Genomic DNA, 27231 nt, shown 5'->3' with positions numbered 1-27231 from the left:
TCTCTACCCCACACCATGATCTGTGACATACACATTACATCTGAGTCAAGTGAAGTATGAAGCACACAGCTGGGAAAAGCTGGTTAATTCCACAAAGACAGCCCCACCTTAAGCACAGGGATATGCTGCAGGTGAAACCCTGCCACAGCATATCAAATACAGGTTTAGCCACCTCTTACATCCAGGAAACATCCCTGCTCAGCACTTGGGCATTCCCTTTGCTCTGCAGAAGCTGATGATGACAAACTCAATAGGAAGTTGGACCTATCCAATCTCTCCAGGATTATTTCTTCTTGCAGAAACATGAAGTTCTCTCAAGCAGAAAAAGAAGAAAACAGAGTCAAAAAATTGGTGAAAGACCCATGAAATTCAGGCACAGTGAAATTCCTTCTGTTTCTCCTCCCCATGACAACATATTTCACAGACACACTCAGCATATATCTATTTACACACTAGTCTCTGTAGTGGGAATTTGGTTTCCATTCTAGCAACGTATCCTATGCAGACATGTAGAACCCTGACAAAACCAAAGGAATTCAATAAATCAATATATCTACATCCAACTGAGAAAGAAGTTCCGTTTTGATTCTCCCTGATTTCTTGCATTGCCCACCCACTTTCTCACATCTTCTGTTTCAAGCAAAGAAGAGAACAAAATAGCAAGCCAGCCAAACTGCAAAATAGTGAAATAACTCAGAAAACTGCAAGGCATCATTAAGAACAAAACATTGTATGAGACACATGTATGAGATTCGGTCATTTTCGTGACCAAAAAAATATGCACAATATTAACATCATCCAATATTGTTTCAGTCCACTAGAATGATGACTGCTGGACACTTAACTTGTTCTCAGATTGAATTTCATAGTAACAGAGCCAAATGGGTTATAGCAATTTTCTCACATATGCATCAGAGAAGAGCAGATATCTTCCATGTAGAAATCTGTAAACAATAAACCCAAAGTAGTCAGTTTAAAATTAAATTGTGTTTTACTTCTGTGTCTAAAAGGAATCTCATCATCTCCAAGTGCTTGTGCAAATTGGGCTCATCAGCTAAAGCATCTTAAACTCAGGAATTCTAGAAACCAACCTAAAACTAGCTCAGTATCTAGGGCAGATAAATCTTAGAGGACATTTACAGAACTCTCTGCTCTTGAAACAAAACCAGCTTGTACATCCAACGTTCTAAAATGGGCCACCGTGTATCTACAGTTAATGAGGTCTTCTTAGACAAGCTGGTAGAAGAATATTTTCCAATTTAAATATTTATGTGTGTCTATATCAGATATAGTTGCACATATTAAACATCTATATCAGATATAGACATACACAGCGAAACACACACACTGGAATTTATTAAATAATCCCATTAACAACTTTACACCTGCACAGTGCTGGGTACACGCCATGCACTGCCTGAACATAAGACATCATCAAAACATGCTTTAAAAGTGTCATTTTTAATTTGAAAAGAATTACTGGTTCTACACTTTATGATTTTAAATAATTGAGGACATCAGTTGAAACTTCAGTGCTCTCTTAAAAGTTATAGCTCCAGTAATTTCTAACTCATTAAAAAAATAGCTGAAAGCTTTATTATGCTTTAGGCTCCCAAATACATAGAACTTCTTCTAGCAAAAGGACTTCAAGGATCTGGAATGAATAAGAGATATGTTTGATTTATTGACTTACAGGGCATTTGTAAAATGAAGTTGGTATTTGGCAACCGTTCCATGAATCTTAAGGTACAATAGGACAGCTTGGGAGATAGAGTGAGAAAAACAGAGTAATACTGTTTAAATCCAAACCCAGACAGGAAGAAGTCCTTCATCTGTGATTTTTCCAATGTAAGAATAAAAGTAAGGACAATCCCCAGACCTTCAGATTAAAAGGGTTTGAGCCAATTTCTAAATGTATTTCTTGCCACTTACACATGCTTTTGGTGACTTGGAATTGCTGTCAGAGAAAGGAGCCCTTGAAGGAGCCTCAAACAGTGTGGTCTTCCATACAGCCCGAATCCATGGCTCTGAGAAGAGAACCTCTCATCCTGTTGCAGGCTCAGTGGCAGATGCTTGGCTAATTTGTTCTTGAAAACCTCCAACAAGGGAGTCCCATCTTCCCTAAGCAATCAAGGCTGATGCTCACCCTACCTTTATGAGAAGCAGCTTTCCCTAGTATCAACTTGCCCGGCACTGACAAGCCAAGGCTTCATATTATGACAGCACAACGCATGTACTTGTTGTTTTGGCTTAGTTTTACTTTGTTTTGCTTTACCCTTATTACATATTTACAGGCTACCCTGGGATGTCACGACATACATGCACCTCATGCACATCCATGAGTGATGAGAGGGAGAAGAGCTCCCACAGAAGTAACAAAGTTCAACTGTTTGAAAGATACTGCCTCTTTCCTTTTGTTAGTACCTGTCAAGGTTATGCTGATTACAGATATCCTGGGAGATGTGTATCGACAGCATCATCCAAAAACATCTCAGCTTGTGCCATGACCTTAACAGAGAACCTGCAAAAGGCTTCGTTTTAAAGCCATTTACCAAGGCTTTCACTATAGGCATTTTCAGAAGGTCAGAACTCTTTCAACCTGGGAATGCCAAAATGCAGATCCTCAGAATGAAACATACCTCTGGAGAGCGTCAGCCAAGGAGTATATAATATGTGCTCAAGGAAGTCAATGTTCATTGAGGCAATTAAATATCATGCTTTATATTGCTGTCACTTGTAATTTAGTTAGACTGGAAATGAAGAATGGGCTGTCTATGCAATTGCTATGATAAACATCACAGAACCTGTGCGGAAAAAATTCACAATAAAATACTAAGTTGCTATTATCTGGATGGCAGGCCTGTCCTCTTGCAGAGCGGTAAGTAATAACTCTCACATTTGCAAAAGAAACCAATATTTGCACTGTAAGGATGTGTCCTGTTAGTTTGAAAATAATGTCAATAAGGTGCTCTGCTTAGAAACATCTCCACCATCCAATTGTTTCCCAATCACAATTCATTTACTCAAGGACTGCACTCTGCTAGCAAGTAGGAATGATCCTGCTTTCGTAATTACTACTCCTATGTGCAAACACTGACAGCACAGAGGCAATTCTGGCTGATTTAGCCAAGTGAAAGGTTAATGCTGGGTAACTGCAGCCAGGATATTTTTTCCAGAAGGAAGGCATTCAGTGTGCAATAAAACCTTCTCCCCAGCTACTGTTAAGCCATTGTGCCAAGTCTTTGCTAAACATGGCTTCAAAGAGAAAGCACAGGGCCATTATCTTGCTTGCCTCATCCACACCTGACATTGTACAATGAAAAAGCCAATGAACTTGCAAGGTCTGGATCCCCATTTTGTGCTGAACTGTACCTCTCTAAGAAAGATAAAAATAATTATGTTTTATTCACTCCAAGACGAATTACAGCCAGAGACAAGACATTTTATCAATTATTGCTTTTTTTTAAGCTTTGACCTCAAATACAGCGCTCTCACAATAGCAAGGCAGTTTCTGCGTACTGAACCCTTCAAGATTATTCTTCCAAGGGAAAGCACTCAAGGGAGTCAAGTTCCAAATTTCTTGTGGACAGTCATTGATCTTTCTAAACTTTTAAGGACATCACTGGAAGTTGCATGGTATTTATCATGTCCAAAACATACTAGATAAAATGACTAAATTGAGCGATTTAAAAGAAAATACAGTACACAAATTCTTCTGCTATTCCCACCTAGAAATAAGTTGAATCAACAGTCCTCTAGACAGATAGATGCATATGCATGCACTTTGGCAGCACTCCCATATCACATCCTGTAGGCACAGAGTTATTCACATTCAAAGTAGAGCTATATTCACCCGAGACCTAGACTGAATTTCAGCTGCTGACTTCTTAGGATGCTAGAAACAGTCCTGGCCTCAGTGAGGTGAAAGATCCATTGGGAATTTATTCTAGTCGACATTTGTGCAGGTGACAGGTGATCCAGAGTTCCCCATGTGTGATGGTCTGGAGGGGACTGATCTTCAGAGAACATTATTCAGCCCTCCAAAGAAATCACACCCTTGTAAAATGTCTCACTGAGCAGCTGAAAATGAACACAGCCAAACCACTGCTTATTCCTGGTCTGCATTTTGAAAGACAGAAGCAAAATCAGACATTGCCTGTGAAAGTTAATTCAGGGTGTTTAAGACAAAAATGAACTAATATGGTCTAACCTTTCACTGTTTAGTAAAACTCCCAGCGCCTTTTCAAGGAGGTTACACTCTCCTTTGATAAAAGGCAACTTTAATAGGTGTAGGTGGCCACCTGGTGCATCGTTGCTCCTCCTTCTCCAGTGAGACAAAGCGAAGGGAATTGGAAATGCTAATGATCATGCACATGAATACATTAGACAGCAACTAAGTTAGTTCTCATGCACATGTACTACAGCACAGCTGTGAGTGAAATGAGTATTTTTTTTAACAGAAGCCCTATTTACTCTGTCATCAACCCAGAGGTTTTTTTATCATTCTTCCATAACCACCGATAATTACCTAATATATTTTGTAAACCACAAGTCCATTTTCAGAGCAGAAATGGCACTTAGACACGGATTGACTCCAATTGGCTTCGCCTCCTGCTCCACAGAGGAACAGCCATCATACGACTTTTAATCTCCTATGAAACAAAAAGATTAAACTGTCAATATTAGGATGAGCCACCATGACGGCTGCCCTGATGGAATGGCGCTTCCGAAGTCCTCCTAATAATATGTATGCAAGGAATAGATTTTTCTTTATAATGCATGTAATTGGAGCACAGGACAAAATGTTCTGTTCACATTCATGACATGCACAACTAATAGAGAAGGAGAGAATGAGGCCCTTGGCTATTTATTTGCATGAAAAGGCTTCAATATAGGCTATACTTTAGAGAAATTAGTTTTTAATCTAGGTGACTAGATGAGATTTTGACCCTGAACTGGTTTTGAGTTGACCTGGGAGAATTTATGCAGAAATAAATGTGATGCCCTGGAAGCCAGACGGATGTCACTTCTTTCATTAATTTTTGAATGTCTCATGTAGTCAAGAGGAGCAGAAAATCGCTCCTTTTAAAGGCTCACCTTATGTGAATTTGCTTTGATGAAACACAATCAAAAAAAGCAGATAGAAATCTTAGCAGGAATGTATTCTTTGTAAATTTGGGCGTTGAAGGCAGTTAGATACATTGATTCAGCAGTGATTCCCCCTGCTTGACCTGTATAAAAGAGAAGCCTACAACTGTAGCTTCCTATGAATACATTAAGTGGGGCAACTTACTTCCCCAGCACAAGTCTATTACAGAGAACTATTGCTCTACAGCTTTAATATAACCTGATCCAACCAGTCCTTGCAGAAGGGCTTCAGAACACAGCTCCTTTTTAAATAGCGTTGCTCATTTAATGGCTGATGCAGGAAATGTATGGCAAGCACAGGTGAAGATTTTGTATCAGGTCAGGATAGAAACCTCACATTCCCAGGGTGAAGGTGCTCTGAGCGCAACTGTACGGGATCTGCGTCTCTTCCACCTCACCCCTTGGGAATCGTTAACAGCAAAGCTAATGTATCAGACTGTTAAGCCTTGCTAGTTCCACCTGTTATTAGTGCCTCTTGCCTTGAAGTCAGATATTTTGAGTTCTTTTTATACAAAAGCCATCTTTTAAGTAATTGCCATGGACTGCATATGAGCTGCAGCAGAGACCCCAAACCCCACAGTGCTAGACCTTCAGCATCTCCTCAGCATCCCACCACTGGGAATTACTAGCACTTTTCGGCTAAGGGGAGTGCTGGCCACCACTGGAACCAGCGTTCAAACTGCTTCAGAGGGGGAAGGAGTAATGTAATGAGCACGCAAGCCTCACAGCAGGAAAGGACATGGAGCAATAAATTATTTCTGTAAAAATCACCTCATTAATTAGGGAGAATATATAATTTCTGTATGGTTTCAGGCATTGAGGAGGGCAGAGAAGAAAGAACCTTTGATGGCTGGGGAAAAGCAAGGGCAAAGTGTCATCTAGTAGCTTGACAAATGAACAGGTCACAGCAGCAGAGGAAAAGTGAGGATTTCTCTTCCAGCTGATGAAAAGGGTGTTTCTGTGAGCAATTGCAGAGGTTGGAGCAGGCCAGAGCCATTTTGGACTTTGCCTAAGGCTTGGGCAGTTTGAAAGACAATCTATCCACACATTCCTGTGCTTAATTGCTATATCTGCCTTTTAGGGACGCCAGCTTCCAAGTCTTTGCTTTCCCATAATCTCCCCTGAAACCAAAAGCATGCTGCCTATGCTCTCCATGCTGCACAGTCCCCCTTGCACATATAGGAATAACAGCCATCAGGTACTATCAGGAATAACTCACAGAGGTGCTGCAAAGTGGCAGGTGCTACAGTAATGGACAGAGGGGTAGGAGAAAGGGATAGATAACCTTTACTCCTGTGCTTCCTCATCTGCAACTGTTCTTTTTTTCTGGAGTGCACATCATATAGAAGTGCATCATTCCTGTTCACTGCTTGTCATAACTTTTGGTAGAAAAGCTCTTAGACACACACAGCTCATTAGATGAAGGTAAAGGAGCCTCCCAACTTCCTCCTTTCATCCCACAGCCATCACGCTGTTTCTCTGCAGGACTCGGAAGCAGGTGGATTTTCTGATGTGCACACTTTTAAGGCATTTTTTCTAAAAGCTTGGTCCATGAATCCATCTCTAGTCTACGTTAAAGAGCAAAGCAAAGACATGGACTTCAAAGAAATTGCACCCTGCTATCAAACAAGGGAAACATGGGGATGATTTTATAGCTGTGACATTTAAGGAGGCCTGGGGATGTGCTAAATTAACTTGCCTTGGGCAGAGGTTTGAGAGGACTGTTGCTGCTGGGGGCAGTGCAGCCAGGCTGGTTTCTCAGCTCAAGTATAAGGGAGAAGAAGAGATGTGGAAGGCGCACCCTGAAAGGGAGGAACCATGGGGTGAGCTTTCTGAGTGAAAGGACACAGAGGGCTGGACAGTATGTCTGGGACACACACTGCCCTCCCTAGCCCAACCCCTCTGCAGGCAGTGCTGCTGACACTGCCTGGTCTATGCCCGTCACAGTGACCCGGGCTTTCTCCTTTTAGCCTGCAGCCTTGTGACAAAGCCCTTCTCCCTCCACAGTGCTGCCAGAGGCACCGCAGCCAAGGGAGGGACATCTCAGCACTTACACCCTCCGTCACCCCCTCCAGCAACGCTTGGACACTCCTTGGACACTTGGCCCCAAAGTACACTTCCTCCCAACATCCACACCCAACGTGTTCCTCAAGGATATCACAAGGGTGTCCAGCAGATCACCACAGTCAGCACAAATGCAAACCTGCCTCTGCCAGAAAGAACTCCTGTAAACCAATCTGCAACACCTTCAGGCAGGTAACACTGACTGTCAACTGCCCTACATCCAACTCTGACAACAGGAAGTAAAACCTTGTATCACACAGGCTTTACCCAGCCTATCATCAAGCAAAGGGTTAAGTAACTTCAAAATGCCTATGCCAGCTCTACACAAGTTGCATATCAGTAGCTGGTGAACCGGGTTACTTGTGAAGTTGGTTTCATGCTCATTTCCATGCCATTACTTCAATAAAACCTTTTTGCAGATATTGGTACTTACCAAAAGACTCTTCCAAGCCAAGTTCTTCTGGATGCTCAAACAGATGAATTCCTTCAGGAATGACTGTGGAAATATTTGCAGAAAAAAGTATCAATTTTCATTCGTTTTCCCAACTTTTTCCTCCACCGCTGGCAATAGCTTTTGTGCATATTTCTGTTCTCTACCTTGGAAAGGAAAAGTTATTAAAAACTATTTGTGGAGAAAATAACACGGTGATTGTGGAACACATCACATAGATGAGGCAAGGAAGCTGAGGTAAATCAAAAAGCTAAAAGCCATGTGAGATGTGCTGCTCAGGTGTGGCAGGCCCTATGACTGCCCAGAGCAAGCAGTTTGACTCATTTCAGTTACCCATGGCACCTCTTTCAGCACACACGCAGCTTTTCACCCACCCTCTGGGTGAGTTTAGATTTTATACCAGTACCTCACCTGCTCAGATAACACTTGAAAAGTCAGCTCAGCTGAGCAGTCCTCAGCACCTGCAGAACTAAGAGCTGGCATGAGAAGAGTGGCTCCATTACAAGGTCCTTTGCTGACAGAGATATTCAGTGGCAGCATCTTGCCATGTCTCTGGTCACTTTCTGTTGCTCTAAAGAGGAAATGAATTAAAACCAAAACAAAACCTTTTCTAGAGGCGAATCCAGATTGTGCTGAAACCGATGGGCTTTTTCCCTTTGACCACACTGTGCATGCGCCAGCCTGTAAAGGGTAACATCCTGGGTGGAACAGAACACCTTCTGACTGCCGTGAAGTCCAGAAGCAACAGATCTGTTGGCATCTCGGGAGGTTTTCTGAGTGCTAAGCACATCTGTGCACTACCCTGGCACATCTGGGTAGTGTATTTCCTTGTGCGGCTTGACACGGTCAGGTTTTATTTTGTTTTTCTGTTCTATGAGTCTCTGATCTTGGCTGTTGAAGATGGGAAATGCGGACAAAAATGCATTTGGAGAATGGTAATGAGGGGCCATAAAGAGTTTGCTGATACAGTTTGTATGTTCATTGTATCCCCAGCTTTCTTTATGGGCTAATTACTATGCAGGCTCATGTTTGCTTTCTGAGCAGTTGGGAAACTAGTTGGAAGGTGTATGCTGAAACTACACTGTCTCATTATGCTACTTGCTTCCTCAGTTGGAAAAATCATCTCTGACAAGCCACTTTCCTGGGTGCAGAGCTCAAAAGACGCCAAGAGGCTTGGGGCTCGATGAAAGGTATTTGATGTCAATAGCATTTGACATATGCGGGTTTGATATGTTCCTGGCTTCTAAGTGATGCCAAAAATGCAGCTTATGAGAATAATATAAAGATAGCGGACAGAGATCTAACCTCCTTCAGATAATTGCTCTGAGTTGTTGCAAGGTGACCTTGATCCCCACACAGACAGCTCATTGGTGAGAGTGCAAAAACATTTCTCTCTCCCCATTTGCCATGGATGCGTAAGAGGCAGTCTATGCTGCTCAGAAAACATCGATAACCCCGTGTCTGTGGTGCAAGTGGTTTAGATGGTAGCTTTTATAGGAACACAAGGGCAGCTGTCCTCAGACTTCCCAAACAGTTACTGTCCATGATGCTTTGTATTCCCCTTGGTAAGACCAAAACATCTGGTTTGTAAGCAGAAACAGTGCTGCAGCATGAAACTTTCCAAAGGTGTAAACCCACCTGTCCCATTAGCCTTCTCTTTCTCCTGGGCACTTAACTGGGCATAGAGAAATGGGTGCTGAGGGCCAACACTGCTCCTTTTTCCTCAGAGGAAATGGAGGCAAGGAGACACAGGGATGAGGCTTTCAGGGGTGGAATCCTGCACAGCTTTGCCCTGTCCCTCACACCCTAGAGAGCCTAGCCCATGTCTGCATCCTCTTTCAAAGGTATGATTTCCTGCAATTAAGCCCTGGACTGGGCCATTAAGTGGTTATAATTATATTAGAGGTGAGGCAGGACACTGACAATACACAAACACTCAGTGTGTACTGAGCTGGAGGTTGTCTTCTGCCCGGCAGCCACACAAGCACTGGCATTGACATGAAGGGCTCCATTTCCCACCCCGCTCCTGCAGCATGGCAGTCACTGCCTCTCCCCGAGGACTGGCATGGAATGGGAAACCCAGTTTCACAGTGTTATTTGGCTGTAGGTGTAATGCCCAGGGAACATATCCTTTCTGCCTGCCCTGTGCCAGCACTGCTCACCTCACCAAGCAGCCCTGGGCAGCGCCAGGGCAGCTCAAGGCAGAGAGGACAACACACATGGAACCATTGGCATGTCTTTAAATGGGAAGGAAGAACCCATAGCCCTCTTCTGTCTGCATGGCTCCAGCCTCCCAGTCAGGCATTGCCCATCCCTGTTGTCACTAGTGCCACTGTAAGGCTGGCCACCACCTTGACCTGTCAAACCTGCCATGAGGAGTCTGAGGTAGACATGAGCTCCCCACCACTGTGCAGAGGGCTCTGCAGCGGGGACAGAAACAGGAGCTGGACATGTTCTTTGAGTCATCAGCTGCCTTCTCGGCATGGTCCCTCCTCATGTACCTGTGACTGGGACAGGCTTAACCCCATGCTCAGTAGGAGATGCCAGAGACCAACATCCCTCAGGGGCTCTTCTTCTGTGGTGATTTGCCTAGAGGAACCCATGGCAGGAAAAATGAGATCATTCCTTGTGAGGAGGGTGAGGCTGAGGGCTCCCCTGTGCCAGTACGAGCTGCCTGCCCAGCCTCAGGTAAATGAATTGCTGTAATAAACAGAGGAAACCACACAGAATCTTTTTGTCTGGACTTTTCCATGAAATTTCACTCCAAGGTAAAAAAGTGCTTTTCACACCGTGCTCCCAAATGTAGAAATAAACAGGAAAAAACAAGCTTCTCTTTTACTGATTCATTTTCCTCCGTGTCAAAGCAGCACAGAGCCACAGGTCGGGAATATTAATGACTCTCCATCTGGGCTGGGCAGTGCTGCAGGGCCCCAGAGCCCCTTAGCAACACAGGCATCAAACACCAGGACAGGAGAGGAAACAGGTTTGTGCCTTCCTTTGCTCATGTTTGTAGGTGAATCCCTTCTTTTCATATCCGAGAGTGACTTACCTCTCCCCAGGTGTCACTGCCTGCACACAGCAAACTGCTTGGCTGGTTAGCAAGAGCAACTTCCATGCTTAGTTAGATTTTGCATCTCCTAACGTTGGGGCCAAACTTATCCTGCCCTTCCTCTGGGAAGAATACTTTGTCCTGCAGCTGCCCCTGTTCAGATTGAAGCTGTCTGCTGAAAGCCCTCACCCATGTAAGATGCAGTTGCTGTGATAAAGAAACAGTTTAAAGATGCCTTTAAAACCTAGTTCACTTAAAACCTTTTGAACTGCCCTAAATCATGGATGGAGGCAGGACACGGGTGAGAGGGCCCCACAGCTGCAGAGTGCAACATACCTCAACATGCTTCAGAATCAAGCCCTGTACGTTCAAGAAGTGGTATTGCATTCCCAGAGATACTTTGCTAAGATCTTTAGATCAGAAAATCTGGAGAAAATCTATTTTTTACCCTGAAATTCTAAATTCTACCTGCCTCTTTCCAGCCTCTTTCTGAAAACTGCAATTCCCATCTGTTCAAATTCATGCCTTTTACCCATTGCTGCAGTATTTTACTGAGTCTGTATACTTCTAAATACTATATATCATCTTGCTGTTCAAATTCCCTTTGGGCTAGGAATTGTATGTGCACACAAAATATAATCCTGATTTGAAAGAACATAGATCAATGGTAAGGTACAAAACTCTAAAGCGAAGTTTTATATATTTCATATAGGTCTTGCAGCAGCTACCCTGCTGGAAAACCAAACATCAAGCCTGGAGAACAGAGGCCGAAGGGAACGTGGAACTTGCCATGCCAAAGACAAACAAGAAATCTGTGAGACAACAGGAACAAGATCTCCCAAGTAAAATTTAAAACGCTAGTCCTAAAACTCTCCCTGGTACTACGCTATACATCTGTATTGCTGCTTTCTGTCTTGGGTATCTCACACCCGTGTTTTATGTATCTTTTAATAACATTAAAAAGGAATAAAAAATATGCAAGTGCTACTATTTATGAGTAGGCAACTTTCTTAGAAGTTCACAAGAACAAAAAACTCAATGCATGTTCCAAGGTGCAATCAGATTTCTGAGCAAGCCTCCTTTATTATTCAATTTAAGCACAACTATAATATATAGCTGTTTCAAATGTGGTTCCTATCTGAAACATGCCTCGTAGAACAATGTTTCTCTCTCTCCCTGTAATTCTGGCTCCACAGCACCAGTTTTATTTGCCAGGCCTAGCAAACAATGATCTATCCCTCCACGTCATGCATATTATGTCAAATTTATTACGGCAGCTTTTCAGCATATTTCCATTCAAAGCTTCATTCTTCTTACAGATTCTGCAAGTGAACAACGGTATAGTTACAAATGCTTCCCCGTGAGGCAGCACTCCTGACAGTAGGACTGAACTTACTGTACTTCTTGCAGAATTGTGACACCCATATCACCAATCATTATGACACATTGCTGAGAAACACCGTTTTGTTCTGTGGCTGATACATGCCCGACTCAGACTGAGCAGGGGTGATCCTGGGAGTCGTTCAAGCCTTGATTAGTACTTGAATAGATCAAGCATACATCTTCATGTCCCAGTAGAAGACAACCCAAAGAATTAGCTGTCCGCAGCCAAGGCCCTGAACCTTGGGAGAGGTTTGTCCTCAGAACAAATGAAACGTATGTGGGAACATGAATACCAAATACACACAGAGCAGCGTACCAGGAAACAGAGAGAACTGCAAGATGTTTCTGACAAATGGTGGCAGCGCTAATGAGCGTCTGCACTAAATGATTATATTCCTTTTTTGATCGAAAGCACTGAAAGCGCTTATAGATTTACATTAGCTCTGACCCAGTAAAGCTTTAGCACCTGCTCATAGTGAGGCTCACTCATTGCAATGGCAGCACTCACATGCAGGTACATAAAAGAGCTGGGGTTTGAGCAGAAAAATGCCCTGCCTGGTTCTTCCCAGCTGACAGGGCAAGCACCCAATAAACATGCCGGTGAAATACTATTTCTGAGCTGTGAATACCTCTCTGTGAATACTCTGCAAAGACCAGCTCTGAGCTGCACTGGGAATAAATGAACAGTTATAGCATCCTCCCACAACACTCATTGCCTTCTCCTCCCTGCCCACAGCTCTCTCAGTGCACTTGTTCCCTTCCTGTTTCCAAGCATCCCCATCCATGGTCCCACCTCTCCTTCAGTTTTGTAAGCAGAAGTGCTCTGATCCAGCCCTGGGGATGTCTGTGTGCTGAATGCAGTGTGGTTGGCTGTGTCCAGGGGCCAGGAGAAGCAAGAAATGCTTATGAAAAGCTCTTTGATATCGCTGAAAGTTTAACTCTGGTTTCTCAAGCCTCACAGTCCATGTAAATTGTAGCAATGCTGGAATTTCTGTTGGCAGAGGTAGAACAAAGGGGTAAAAGCTTCGGAGCATTAGTACATATTACATTCTCTGCTGCTCCTGTAATCTGCCTCTCATGAAGAGCACAGATACACTGTGTTATCAATATCAGACCCAAAGAAGAAGATTAATGTGGTTAGTCATAAACAGACTGAGGAAAACTCATCTGGAGTTTACAGGAGTGCTAGTGGTTGCTCTTGGAGAACCTGCAAGTGCAAGGATATTGAGCAGCAAATAACCATTTAACCTAGCGTGCCGGCATTTCTCTGTCTTGGAAGTTTATGCCAGAAACTGAAAAAAGCAGGATTTAAATAGCTGTCAGAGACACTGAAAAGGCTTCACAGCTCCAAAGGTTTGAAGAAAATAAATGCAGCCACTAAGAGTATTTTTTAAATCATGGACAAATTGAATAAGCTAATAATGGTGAATTTCATACAGTAGTAAATAGGAATATCACTCTTCAGCCCTGGGTTTTACGACAGAAACCAGTGTCCTTTGGCACATAGCAAACTTAGGTGCAAAGAATTGAAAAGGTTCTTTTGTCAGCAGGAGACCAGCTGGGAGCCATGAACAACGGGCAGGTCTCCTGCCTAGCATTTCAGTGCCTTTCTTACTAGAGCAACACTACCCATCCATCCACACAGCTTTGTATCTGGTGGTGCTAACACAGCAGAACACCGATCTGCAAGGCACTGAGCATCTTCATTGCCATTGCAGCACAGTAAGCCTGTGAGTTCTGGTTTCATGCCAGCTGGCACTCCTCTGTCTTTGGAACAAGCATTTGGGCTAAGTCATTCAAGTGCTGACAACTGCTAATTCTCAGCCACAGGGCAGCACTAATTTTATCTTCCAAATCCTGGTCATCTCAGGGCCTGTACCAGATCTTTTAGCTCACTGGGAGAATGGCTGAGCCCTGTGGATATGCTCTGAGGGATGGCAGAATATGGGGAGTGCTGCACGATGGAGGATCCTATGTTGTGAGGAGGACATGCCACCAGGTCAGATCATCAAGTGTTAAGCCATGGGTGTAGCTTACCAGAATCAGTTTTCCAGCAAAAATAGTCCCAGAGCTTAATCCTAAAGCAACAGTGCTGGGTGACAGCACTCAGAACTTGCATAGGGGCATAAGGCATTCTCTTCTGAGGGGATGCAAACAGTAAACTCCTCTGCAGGTCTCAGCTGCAATACAGGCGGAAGTAGGTGAAAGTCTAATAGACCCCTCAGAGGACAAAATGAACTAACAAAACCATCAGCATCCATCCTTTGTTTGTCAGGGAACATAACTGCTGTCTTCCATCTTTGCTTACAGCAGAGCACATGCTTAAGTGGTTTCCTGCAGCGGGATGTCTTTGCTGAACCGAGGCCTGCAGGAGCCATTGATCGTTTCCACTGATAAACAACCTTGTTTTTCACCAATACATGGATGCAAAGATGCCAGCTGTGGACTAAAAGGTCTTGCAGCAAAGCCAAAATCTCAGGGAATAACTGTCGCCTAAACTTACAATTAAAAAGAGGAAAGAAAAGGTTGGATTCCCCCCACCTCTGACATCCCTTTTCCAATAAAGCACACAGAGCAGCTTCCGAAACATAACATCACAGGAAGAGTACAGTTCATGCAGCCAAAGTTTTCTTATCAAAACAAAAAATATCCAGGAAAAAAATCAGACATTGACTGTGCAATGGGAAAGCTCAGATTTTGTCATGTGAATCCACCAAAACCAGCACAAAGTTCCTTTATTTTCAGTATAAACTGTTATTTCTTATCTTCCAGTAGAAAACATCCATTCCAAACAGCCGTTTCTCTTCAAGTGCAAACCCAAATCTTTAACAACAGTACTTTGAATGAAGACTATTGTTCTCAGGTAAAAAAGTCCCTTTTCCAGCCGCTGCGAATAAAATGCTTTGCTTCCTAATTCTAGGTAGGAACCTTCTGAATGGAAGCTTAGCTGCGGCTGCCAGAATGTGGATTTGAGGTGCTTTAGGGCTGGGTTTTTTGCTTTGTCATGTATTTGTTTTTGTGCCTGCTAAACGCGGTGCTGTGTAGAAGACAGCAGCACTTCTAATTAAACCCCCCACTAGCAAATTTAAACAATTCCAGGGTCAGCAATATTTCTGCACTGACTGAAGATAACCAGGTCATTCAAAGTAGCCCCCGTACCTGAAACACTGGAAATTTCTTGGCCCCTCGCATGATTTGCCTCTACTGGGATTTATCAGGATTTTTCTTATCAGATTTATCAGTATTTTTCTTGGAGAGATTTTTTTTCCCTTCAAGTCAAGTGGAAAAAGCAGAATGACCTCTTACTTTGGCAACTGCTGAGTGTTTAAGACACCATCAGGAATTTAACGAGCCAGTGCTGTATTTATCCCAACATTAAAAGCTGCCTTTCCTGGGGGTTTAAAAGATTCTTCCCTGGGAGCACCATTTTTTTTTTCAAAATACATATCAAGATGTTATTTGCTCCTTAAATTTCCTTTTAAAGCATTCCCATCTGTCACTGTCTGCAAGTCTCATATACCTTAGGGAAAGGATATAGCTGTGTTTTGGTTATCCCTAGTCACACCATAACTGCAATGTGTTTAAACAGAAGAACATTGTGATTTACTGTTTCATGCAGAAACTGGAACCTGTGCTGGAGCTCACCCACAGCGTCATGGCCAGGTTCTTGGTTGACTTTTTCCCACTGATGCCACAACCCCTTCCCTCTCATGGAGGTAAGGCAAATATGGAGATAAGTTAAAAAAAGTAAAAAGAAGTTTAAAAAAGTAAAAATAATTACTCTCAAGTTTCTTGAAATGCATCCTGCCTTGCTTTGGGCTCGTTTTGATTGGCTTCTGTATAATTAGTTCCTGCTCACAGTTTCTGTGATAACTGTGATAATTGTACTCCATGCAGTCAGCAAGTGATGAAGCTGTCAGTATTTTGTTAGCTGGTTCTTATGGGCTGTTTGATATTGGTAACAAATTACCCAATTTATACATCATAAATAAGATTCAAATGCCCTGCTTTATCAGCTAGAGAGAAAAGAGACTGTTATCTTGGTTTAGAAAATGCTTGTGCTAAGATTCCCAGTGCCTTTTGGCAGGAATTCATCAGAGCAGATGTATTCCTTCTATTGGGCACCATTTGGTTCAATTATTCTTAATGCTTAATGGCAGAATAATTGGACCAAACGGTAATATATACTCCAATAAAATACTTTCATCAAATGCTTCAATTGCTTGATCTCTGTAACTGCAGTGCTGAGATCTTCATTCTGGTTATTGACATTTGATAGACCATGATGTTAATGTTACTTTCATATATTTTTTTATGAGCTTTATCAGAGGTGAGCACTAAACCCATGCGAAAAAATCCAGTAAATGGGCTGGGGATTTGGGACAAACAGGGAGAAAAGCAAACTGACATAAAGCTGCTCCATCATAACCACAGACACTTCTCTGCAGCCACCCTAGGCAGAAGGAAGGGTGAGGATGGCCATGCTTGTTCTGTGACTTCAAGACACGTTTCAAACATCTTCCCCTTGCTAGTGAGCAGCTTGGCCTATGTGGCCAAGTAACTTTTGTTTTCTACTTACTGGGCATTTAAAGTGCTTGTGCTCAATGTCTTTCCTTGGGCAAAACTCTCACTAAGCTGAAAAGTGTTGTGACAGCGATAACATGGGGTCTGATCCACGCTCCATGGAGTCAGCATAGTCTAACAATGAAAACAGATGTCTAACATACTCCTGACCCTCCACTGGTATTCTGGTTTGCTGGATGACCTAAAAACAAAGAGCAGGATGATGCCAGGAGACAGAGTGGGCAGGAAGGAGGTGCAGAGCCAGGAGAGAAGCTGTCAGAAGCGACTGGATAACTGTCTTCACTCGCTGCTGTGTGCAGGAAATAAATACCTGTTACCAGACACTCATGGCTTACAAATCAGGGGAAGGCTTACAAACCGGGAGAGGATTACTGGCTCTCCAAGACACTGCCTGACTTCAGTTTGTATAATGCTTGGTACAATGGGCCCTTGATCACTAACTGGGGCTCCTTGCTGCCAAGCAAAGGATGCAGTAATCCATTTATCATGCATCCAGAAATGGCCAGAAGCCAGTAAGGAGAAGATGAAGCCATTTTCTTCCTGCTTATGAAAAAATCTCTGGCTATTATTACTGATAGATTTTATTTTAAACCGACATAAGCGAAAAGCACAGAAATACCTGATAACGCTCCCCGCTCTCACAGATCCATGTCCTGATCACACCACCACAATCACTGCGGGCACCACACTGGTCTCAGTAAATGCATCAGCTCTGGTACCTGGATATGCTTCTGCAAGCAGGTGACATCCCAGTTTCTGCACAAACAGGGAGTGCCCAAGAGGACAGAGCAGCAGAGAAAACAGCAAGAAAAGTCCTTCCTGGGTCCCCAAACAGCCCTGCTCTGCTGAGACACCTGCTTCAGCTTCAGACACTGAGCAAACAGTAAAGCGGAGCGAAATCCCTTGGGAAGAATTCTGTTGGGGATTGTTAGAGGATTAAACAGAGCAGAAGGAATGGGGAGGAGATGCATTTTTAAAGCTTCTCAATTAATTTCTAATTGCTGGCATCCAGCCAGTCTGGAGAGGCAGGGAAGGGATAGGAGCCAAGGGGCCCCAAGCTGCTCCCACTGCAGAGTCCACCCATGGCTGGCACATCAGAAACACCAGGGCAGCACCTTCACCCGGCACTCCTGCTTGGAGCTTAGGTCTCAGAAATCAAACATTATACTGCTACGGATGTACTTACTGTGCCTAATTAGCTAGTAGCATTTTATTAGAAAGTTATTCTGGTTTCACCAGTCTGGTTCCTTTTGTTCTTTTCTGGGGAAAGAAAGAACTGATTGAAAATTGAAGGGGTGAAGTGTGGGGAAAAATCCTACCTGTCAAAGTTTTCATCACAATACTGCGTTTCTGTATTCCACAAGGAAAAGCAGGAACATTTTGGGGATCTTTTGGTTCCAAAGTCAATTAAGGCACTCACAAATCTAATGCTCCAACCCCGGCAGTGTTCAAGGCCAGGCTGGACAGAGCCTTTGGTGACATGATTTAGTGTGAGGTGTCCCTGCCCATGGCAGGGGGTTGGAACTGGGTGATCTTAAGGTCCTTTCCAACCCAGACCATTCTGTGATTCTGTGAAGTTCTTTAATGCAGACCATTGAAGCAGAAGCTACTCTTGCGTTGCCAAATTAACGTTTATCAATGACATGTACTGAGCTACGGATGGGGGGCCCAGGACATCGGTAGAGGTACAACACAGTGATGTCCTGAGGGCTGGGAGTGACACAGGCACTTTCTGAATTACCTGCTTTTAATACCCATCTTAGAAGAGACTCCAACACAGCGTGTGGGTGGTTCTGTTACACCAGCAACAGAGAGAGAACAAAAGGGACCGTACATGAAAGCCCTGTCATACAGTCTGCAAACATGGGCTTTGCTTCTGCCGCTGCATTTTCAGATCTCTGCAAGACCTGGAAACAACCAGGGAAGAACTCGAGCTGTGGCCTGAAACAGCTCAAGCTTAATGACGAAACCTGGAAAACAACTGTTAGTAGGAGGCAGAGCTCTGGCAGACCCCTCCACGTCCTTTGAAAGCAAGCTGTTTTCAAAGGGCAGCCTCATGAGGATGGAGATGGGAATTTCCCAACTAGAAAAGCCAATAAGGCTGTCATGCAAGAGCAGGCTGGCTTCAGCAGATGGAGCATGACAGCAAGAATTCTTTAGGTTTGTGAGCAGCAATTTCTACAATAGGAACAATCAAGAGGATAGGGGAAAAAAATCAATGGACAGATACTGTTAAGGCAATCAATAGGACTGAAGCTCTAAGGCTGAGCTATACACATGGAGAACTGACATTGACACTAGTCGTGAGCTGTTGATCTCAAAAGTTTTGTCCTGAAGAAGAAGCATCCAACAGTGCTCCCATCGTGGTAATAATGGAGAAAAGATTCATTTTCTTGCAAGTGACATCCTGCATGTCTGAAAAATCTACTTTCCGCTCTGAGTATTCTCTGAAGTGAGTTTCAGGACTGAGTACCAGATGTTGAGCGGACAAGCTGTGGAGGTGCGTTACGTCAAACATTTCACCAGGGCCACGAGACAATAGTTATGGAAAATTAAATGCGAAATAATGTATTGCTTCAGTTTCCCAGTGTTTTGCACATGCTTGTTTACGGCACAACTCAAAAGGCATTAACATCTCCACATCACATTCCTCCTGCTATACAATAAGAAAAAAGCATGTGGGAAAGCCATAGAAAAAGCCGCTGATGCTAAGTGCTTTCCAGCACCTCAGGAACCTGGGGTTAGGCTGAGCAGTGAAGCTGACAGTGGATCTACAGGTTAAGGAAGTCCAAGTAGATAACTTGGAATTTGTCTGACTTCCTATTAATACTGGTTTCTTTGGGCCAGCCCTTGCAACTTCCAGTGACATCAGCCAGGAATGCTCCCAGGAACACTGCAACCTCCTAAAAGCCCTTATTTTCATGTTTGCCTCGGAAAATGGGAAAACAAAAGGGGCAGAGAGAAAAGCATCCATCAAATGAGAAAGAGAGGGCAACTTCACAGCTCACCTTGCTCAAACATTTCTAGGGGCTCCCTCCAAGAAGCTGCCAACACCGACCAGCTTCCCTAGCACCATATTCAGAGGCAAGTCAGTCACATCCTATTGGCCTACATAGGAGCAGAGGAATTTAGGCCTGATCATCTTCTAATGATAAAGAAAAGATTGGATATAAGGAGGAAGTTCTTTCCTGTAAGGGTGGTGAAGCACTGGAATGGGTTGCCCAGGGAGGTTGTGAGTGCTTCATCCCTGGCCAGGTTGGATTCAAGGCCAGGTTGGATGAAGCCTTGGGTGATGGCTTAGTGTGAGGTGTCCCTGCCCATGGCAGGGGGGTTGGAACTAGATGATCTCAAGGTCCTTTCAAACCCTAACTATTCTATGATTCTATGATTTACACCTCCATAGTAAAATTCGAGCTTCTCTGTACACGGCAAAGAGGTGCATAAGGTGCAAATCCCATCTCACCCATTGCTTGGTGGCAGAAGGAGGATGAGCACTCTGATGTTCAGTGGTAGCACTGCTGGCCTCATGTTGAAACACAGCGTGAGTCCCTCCAGAGCTGCAGGTTGTCTGTTTTCACAAGACCTCCCCTACAGACCAGGATATTACAGCTGCAGGAGACTAACACCACAGTGCTGCCAGCATCCTTTGAATTAAGCCTCTGGTTGCACACTGCTGAGGCAAAAGGTGAGTTTAGCTAAGCAAGTAACGTGATAAGGCACGTTAATTACTTCCTGAACTGTGCTGCCTTGCAGGGTGAAGTCCTTTCATGAGAGCACAAGGAAGGAGTTGATGCGGGGACTGACCTGCTGAGCATTGGCCAATATTCCATCACAGAGCCAAACAGAGCAGGACTTGAGTTTTCTGAACCTCTCTACTGACCCGCCTGTGAAACAAAGGAGCAACGTCTCTCCTAAGTACCTCCTGCAGTGCTCTTTCTTGACTGTTATGTTTTATTCCTGTTTTGGAGTGGCTGGAGAGCAGCAATCTGCATCTAGCTCTAAAGAGGCTGCCACATGCAATTACAGAGAGAAAGTCTTAAAGGACACAGCGCTGGAGCAGAGAGACATTTGAAATCAAGGGAACAGCTTTGTTTAGCTGCGTGGCCTTTTGCTGCCCTGTAATTCTTTATGTCGATTATAATAGAAAGATCAAATTCCTCATTTTCTCACCTCTGTAGCTAGAGAAATGCAAACCCTCTTTCACACTTCATCTCTCTGAGCCTCCTTTCCCAGGTTCGCTTACCAATACTTTGTCAGTGTCACCTCTCTGGCGATAGCCTGACGGTATGCACAAGCGCGTTCAGAGGAGCTGCTCTGGTAAATACAAAGGACGCAGTTTCCAATTCCCTGTTGCACATCCCAACAGCACTTAATTCATGGAGTAACCCGTTTGTGTCAGAAGCTGCCTTCTCTCTAGACTTCGCTATCCCTGTTATATTTCATTGCAAATTAGCCTGGATTTAACTGGAAATTTGAGGGCCAGGCTATTCCCCCTTCTTTGCAAAAATAAGGAGGCATCTCCTGTACCAAAATGATGGGATAAGAGAATACTGTCCTTATGGCATTCCTCTTGCTTCCTTCTTGATGATGTGGGAGTGCTCCAAGGACACAAGGAGGGCAGATGTGGGAAACCATCACAATTCCAATGTGGAGCTTCTTCCTTCCAAGCCTCCCCAGCAAGGATTCACCTACCACCCCCATCCAGTCCTGTGGGCTCCCCTCAGTGTTTTGCCCTCTGCCTGCCTATTGAGGCCACTTTGTACTTACATGAAGCGGATGCGTAAGGGGTAGCTCAAGGGAAGCAGCCTGAGCCTGTCCACACACCAGAATGGATGCGAGTCCTGTCTCCAGCCTGGCACTGGGATCCAAAATGCACAGAAAACCTTTTCCCTCTTCAGTGTTCTAAGTCCTGTAGAAAAGGAATGGCCTCATACGCTATGCATATGCTATGCAATGCTCTGCTCTTACTGTCCCTACACCATTCAGCACCCACAAACACGGGCAGAATGGAGAAATGCAAAACGCCAAACACACATAGGCACTAAAGATCCTTCTGCAATCTGCAGGAGGGGGCTAACACATGCTGGCTACATCAAATCTTATCTCACAGTACTACCTCTGAGGAATAACATGCAATAACCCATGTACACTTTTATATTTAATCTTTAGCTGGGATTTTGTGAGGCTGAAAAAAGACAAAGACGTGTTGAGGATCCTACCAAAGGTGCATCTGTCTCTGGATTAAAGCATCCTGACATCAAACTGACTGCAGCTGGGCTGCAAAAAGTTATAAACCACTGCGATCAACACAAGTTTTGCACCAAAGTACAGACACACATACCATGATTTCCTCTGGGTGCCAGGCAAATCCCGTTATCCCACTTATGAATGTGCCTCATTAAGCAGAAAAAAACCCTGTTGGTGCAACCTGTTCCTTTTTAAATTAAAGATATTAAAGTTGATAGATACCCCTAATTCTCTGCTCAGGCTTTTATGCATTGCAGTAACACTGCTCCTATTGTTAGGGAAAGTTTTTAGTTTGCATAATCTGCTTTTCGTTTCCCTGGCAGCTGCAGATCATTCTTGGTGACTAAATGAAGAACAGTTTCTCTCAAGAATCCACCAGATCTGTCCTCCTTTTTCCTCCCTGTACCTACAACTTAGGAAGAAAATAAGAAAACAAAACCTTACCAACAAGCATTAAATCCTATCAAATCAGGCTGGAAGGTCACCTCATCCATCCCTCTGCCCTGAGGCAAAAATCATCATTTCTTTAGCCACTCCTGGCAGATGCTCATCTAACTCTGAAAACCTGATGATTTCACAGCCCGTTCTTTGGCTTAGCTCATGGCTGCAAGCGTGACCCAAATGTCCCTTACCACAATCAAAGCTCCTCACTGCTTGTCCTGCCCACACTGGACTTGGGGAAGACTATTTCTGCTTGAAGTAGTCTCTTTTTAAAGCAGCCCTTCACATGCTTTTCACTCCTCTTATCTCTTATGAACATATCCATCTACAACTTTTCTGAAACACTGCCCCATTTCAGAGCCCAGTACTCCTGAACAGACAAATCATACTGCTCCTCAACCCATTTCTGCTCTGTGCTTACTCCTGTTGTGAGTGGAGAATGCAAGAGGTCAAGGTCTTAGCTCCCCAAGAAAGCAATGGATAGGTAGGGAAGAGGCACCAAGGGGACAACTTTTAGGCTGACATGTGCCGGGTCACTGACGCCTGCTGGTAGCAGTGTTGGGCTGACCAGAGCACACTCAGTTCCCAGGTGGATGCCTGGATGCTCACACAACACATCCAGTTCCAGAACAGCCAGCCCAACAAACCTGGTGGTGTGGACAATGCTAACTGGGAGGATGACACTATAATTAGAGAAAAATCACAGAGAGTGAGCTATGTGGATGGAAAGGTGGGGAAAAAACCCAGGGATTTTAGTAGAGGAAGAGGAAAAAATCTGAGACGATAAACCAAGCATGCAACGACTGGCTTTTCCCTCACTTGCCCCTTGCTAGAGTTGATCTTGACTCCAAAAGAAACTCCAATTTTCTGCAAGGCAGCAAAAAGAAAAACAATGCATGAAATCTGGCCATCAGCTCAGAGGCTTACAGCAGCACCTAGTACTAGTATTTTACATGCCATGTAATGAAGCACTAAGCCTAGGAGGTTTTTGGATTTCCGTAATGAAGTTGACAGAATTTGCCAGCACTTTGCCTTGTGCACAGAGACTTCCCAGCTCTCCTACCCAGTGAGGTTGCTCAGACCTGTGTTTTGGTCCATACACTCAGCTATTACTCTGCTCAGCTCTTTGCACAAGGGAACCATCCAGGCCAACATCACAGGTAATAACCAGAGGTTATGGTAGGTGCCCAGGTCTATAAAACCCCAAAGGTCACAAGGCCAAGCTCACCTTGGAGGGCAAGGTGAGCGGCACAGCACTGCTCTGGACTGGGGAAGCAGACTCTGCTGTGAAGGGATGGTCCTGCTTGAGATCTCACCTGGTGATGGATCTGCAATGATGTGCTGTTCCAATCACAGCAATTTTGCATGACAACAGCTGCTTTTCTGGATGTAGGGAAGAACAGGCTTGACAAATAGGACAGTAAATGCACGTTAAGGACATTACTCCAGAACTCCCAGCTGTTACACTTTGCTGTGAGAACTTAAAGGTACCTTGTTAAAGATGTAACACAATGTCTGCATTAACAGTTTCCTCTTGTTTTGCCTTCTAAGTGCCCAGTCCTACAGAGCTTTATTAATACAGGCAGATTTAACGGCTAACTAAATCCCACTTAAAAATTTTCACAAAGGGGATTAACTGTAATTTACCTCCTGCGTACACCACTGGTTGCTTGCTATGGGAGCGAAAACTCTCACGTATGAGCCTCTTGGGTTTAGGCTGTGAAAGGCTGATGGAGCAGAGTCTGCCCACCCTGCTGCAGCAGGGGCAGCACTCAGGTAGGCAGCTGCTGAAGACAGCAAACATACTTGTGCCAGGTTGTGACTCTGCATGCTTAAGCAAAGACAAAAGCATCCCGTCAAGGCATTGCATTGACTTGCAATTTATAATAGCTATAAATCACAGGAAACGCTACTGAAACACCTTTCTAAAGGAGAAAACTAAAACTAACTTTACACATTTCCATACACAGCAAAACAACACATGCAAACAAAATCAAACCAGACTGCAACACCACACCAAGCAAGCTGAACACAGGAAGAGAGCCCTGGTTACAGGGAGCCGACAGTGCCTTGAACGCCAAATGTTCCAAAGGACAAACCCAGAGCTTACGAAATTTTGCATAGGACAGCTGAAAATTAAACATTATACTGTTCTGTATATGGCTTAAGGGGAATAAAATTTGTATGTACTGTCATTACCCTACATATAAGAAAAGATACATATAAAGATCTACTTTTTAGACAAAAAAACACATATATGAGTATATCAATATTATCCACTTAAAGCTAAATTCCTATGCATTTGATTCCGCCCACCTGTAACAAAATGCTGAATGGCAGAACACAGAATGCAGCAAATGAAACAATTTTCTATTTTATAGAAAGGACGAAGTCATTAAATGTGTTCATTTATGCATTTATTTCATGAAATGGTGTACGCAGCATTAATCTTTGCAGAATAAGAATCATGTACACACGCAATGAACGGGTTTGAGCCCAGAAGCTGCATACAGTGTGCGACAACACTGCACAAACAGTTCTCCCACAGAATGCTTCTATTTCCAGTATTAAAATATATAAAATAGTGTGCCTTTGTCACTTATTGTGGTGATGTAAACATTGCTTCCTTCAGAGCGGTGTGCTTCTATGCACCTTCACCAGAACTGCTAACGATACCCTCCTCCTTCATTCAGTCAATAAGTACCTACCCAGTGGCATATTTATTGCTCTTCTAACAGTCATACATTTTTTCCTTGAGCAATATGTAGAGAAAGGAATGGAGAAGAAAAAACCTACAGTAATTGATGATAGCAACCTATCTATACCATTTGTGTCAGGAGCCAAAGATCAGTGCAGATAATTTATTTTGAATGTAACAGTTTTAATGGAAAAGTCAAGAAAAATTTATTTACATTTTTCTAAGTAGAACTTGGGATCGATTAGAGCTGCTCAAAACTCACAATTAATAATTTATTAGACAAATTTTTACCTCTCTGGCGATTTACAGGACCAGGTCATAATATCCACTCATTTGTTCACTGTTCAAATGTATTGATGACTTTCAGCATGTAAGTCCTGGGCTGAGTGAGATCTGTACTGAATTCTTTAGTTACACAAGCCATTTGGTATTGCCTTCTGTTCCCTGAATGAATGATTTGTGTAACTAACAGTGTGGATTTTGACTGTGACAAAATAATATATCATCAAAATAAATCTCGGTCAATATCTGAGTACTGAAACTTACTTTTTTCTTTCTTGTACATGTTTTTTTACCAAGGCCTGAGAAATCAAATACTTTACAAATGGAACAGTTAATTTGTATTTTATTCACAATAAATCAGAAATGTTGTTTTTTGGAAGTAAAATCAATTGAAGAGTATTCCATGCTCCTGACAGAAAACTGCTTCAGGTTCTCATCTTACTTTAAAACCTCACAGCAGTGACATCCTTATGAAAGCAGGTTAGTTTAAAAAAGTTAGCAGCCATTTTCTTACTGGCAGACACATCCTCCTAGATCTCTCTGTATAGCACTGTTACACCCAGAAATACCGCACCTCATTCCCCAAAACTACAACATAAAATGAATCACATTTTGCTGGCTTATAGGCACAGTGTAAGAAAGGGAAGTCCTTTCACTACCAAGTATTCAATGCCTTTTCCTGTTGTGAGGTATACTTTGGCATCTACAAAAGAAAAACATCTTAAGGCAAAACGTGTGACTTCTAAAGAAGAAAATAAACATTATTCATTTGAATAAAAATAGATAATGAAAGCATAATTTTTTACATTATTGTAAAAATCCATAAAAAATAGAAACCCATTATTAGTTTGCTGCCTCTTTACAATATAAAAAAATCCCACTGAAAATATTGTGAAATAGGTGAACTACACGTGTCTGATTAAAGAACAATCCTGTTGATAGATGTCAATTAATAATTATTGTTATCTTATCATGACTTTATCAGTGACAATTCTGGAAGGGAATCACAAAAAGAGCTGCATGAAGTACTACTTATTACAATTCTGAGTAACAAAATGACCAAAATCACATTAAGACATACAAACTTTTCAAGGTGGCAGGTGCAAAACTTATGAACCCCAAACTTGCAAGCCCACGGCCTCAGTTTGCCACGTATCACAAATTAAGTCCGCCAACATCGATGACTGCTTAGGAAAACTCTACTAATCCTCTCTGAAATAGTGACAGGAATGACATCCTGTGCAATACACATACTTCCCATGAGAATAATCATCAGGTCGTTATTTTTTGGCCACGCTAGCCACAGCCTTCTTTGCTGCATCCTCAAGGTCATTTGCAGACATGATGGGGAGTCCACTTTCATTCAGAATACGCTGGGCTTCATGAACATTTGTTCCTAAAAAAAGAGCATTGACTATAATTAGCAATTAATATTAATGCATAAATGAGCATCTTCTATTAAATCTCTATAAAAGGAGTTAACGTTTCAAACTACACACCATTCCAGTTTAGCAACAGATTCAAAGACTGGTTTAGAGTGAGCTGAGAAGAAGTAATTCTTGATTTCAATGACAATTTTGACAGATAATTTTGATAATAGCATTTGCATCCACAAGAGTGGCCTTGTGAAGATGAGAAGGTCAATCCAATACCCACTGGTCAGTAGGGACATCCAGCAAAAGCAGATGAGAGACCACATACCAGGCCTTTAAGACACTGAGAAGACTTAACACATTTATTAGCAATGATCAGCTACAGCTAAAGAGCAGCCAGTGAATCAACAGCAACTAAAGTTCACCCATGTCAACTGAAAGCTGCAAAATGGGCTACTGAGAGTCAAAGACTTAGGTAATCCTGAAAATCTAAGTGGTTTTGAGCTGCTCT

At 43.2% G+C, this 27231-nt stretch overlaps 1 protein-coding gene and 1 long non-coding RNA gene across 3 annotated transcripts in view; both read right to left on the bottom strand.

The window, feature by feature from the left end:
* Positions 1-2846: 2846 nt before the first annotated feature.
* LOC136018319 (uncharacterized) lies at positions 2847-8010 on the bottom strand. 2 transcript variants are annotated; one of them, XR_010614351.1, is made up of 5 exons: positions 7810-8010; positions 7646-7708; positions 6848-6950; positions 4529-4652; positions 2847-4080 (listed from the first exon to the last, which is right to left on the bottom strand). It is a non-coding gene; the product is annotated as an uncharacterized LOC136018319 (long non-coding RNA). The 2 variants fall into 2 exon arrangements; XR_010614350.1 differs by having other exon boundaries at positions 2847-4652.
* Positions 8011-24767: 16757 nt separating this feature from the next.
* Positions 24768-27231, bottom strand: part of SUCLG2 (succinate-CoA ligase GDP-forming subunit beta) — a 125653-nt gene continuing 123189 nt past the window's right edge. The window contains exon 11 of the mRNA XM_065687355.1: positions 24768-26743. Within this exon, the coding sequence (XP_065543427.1) occupies positions 26628-26743 (116 nt within the window). The 3' untranslated portion in view covers positions 24768-26627. The remainder of the gene's footprint in view (positions 26744-27231) is intronic.

The sequence above is a fragment of the Lathamus discolor genome, chromosome 7, assembly GCF_037157495.1.
Source record: "Lathamus discolor isolate bLatDis1 chromosome 7, bLatDis1.hap1, whole genome shotgun sequence".
Taxonomy (NCBI): domain Eukaryota; kingdom Metazoa; phylum Chordata; class Aves; order Psittaciformes; family Psittacidae; genus Lathamus; species Lathamus discolor.
Note: the sequence above shows the minus strand (reverse complement) of the source record. Positions and strands in the feature narration are given on the sequence as shown.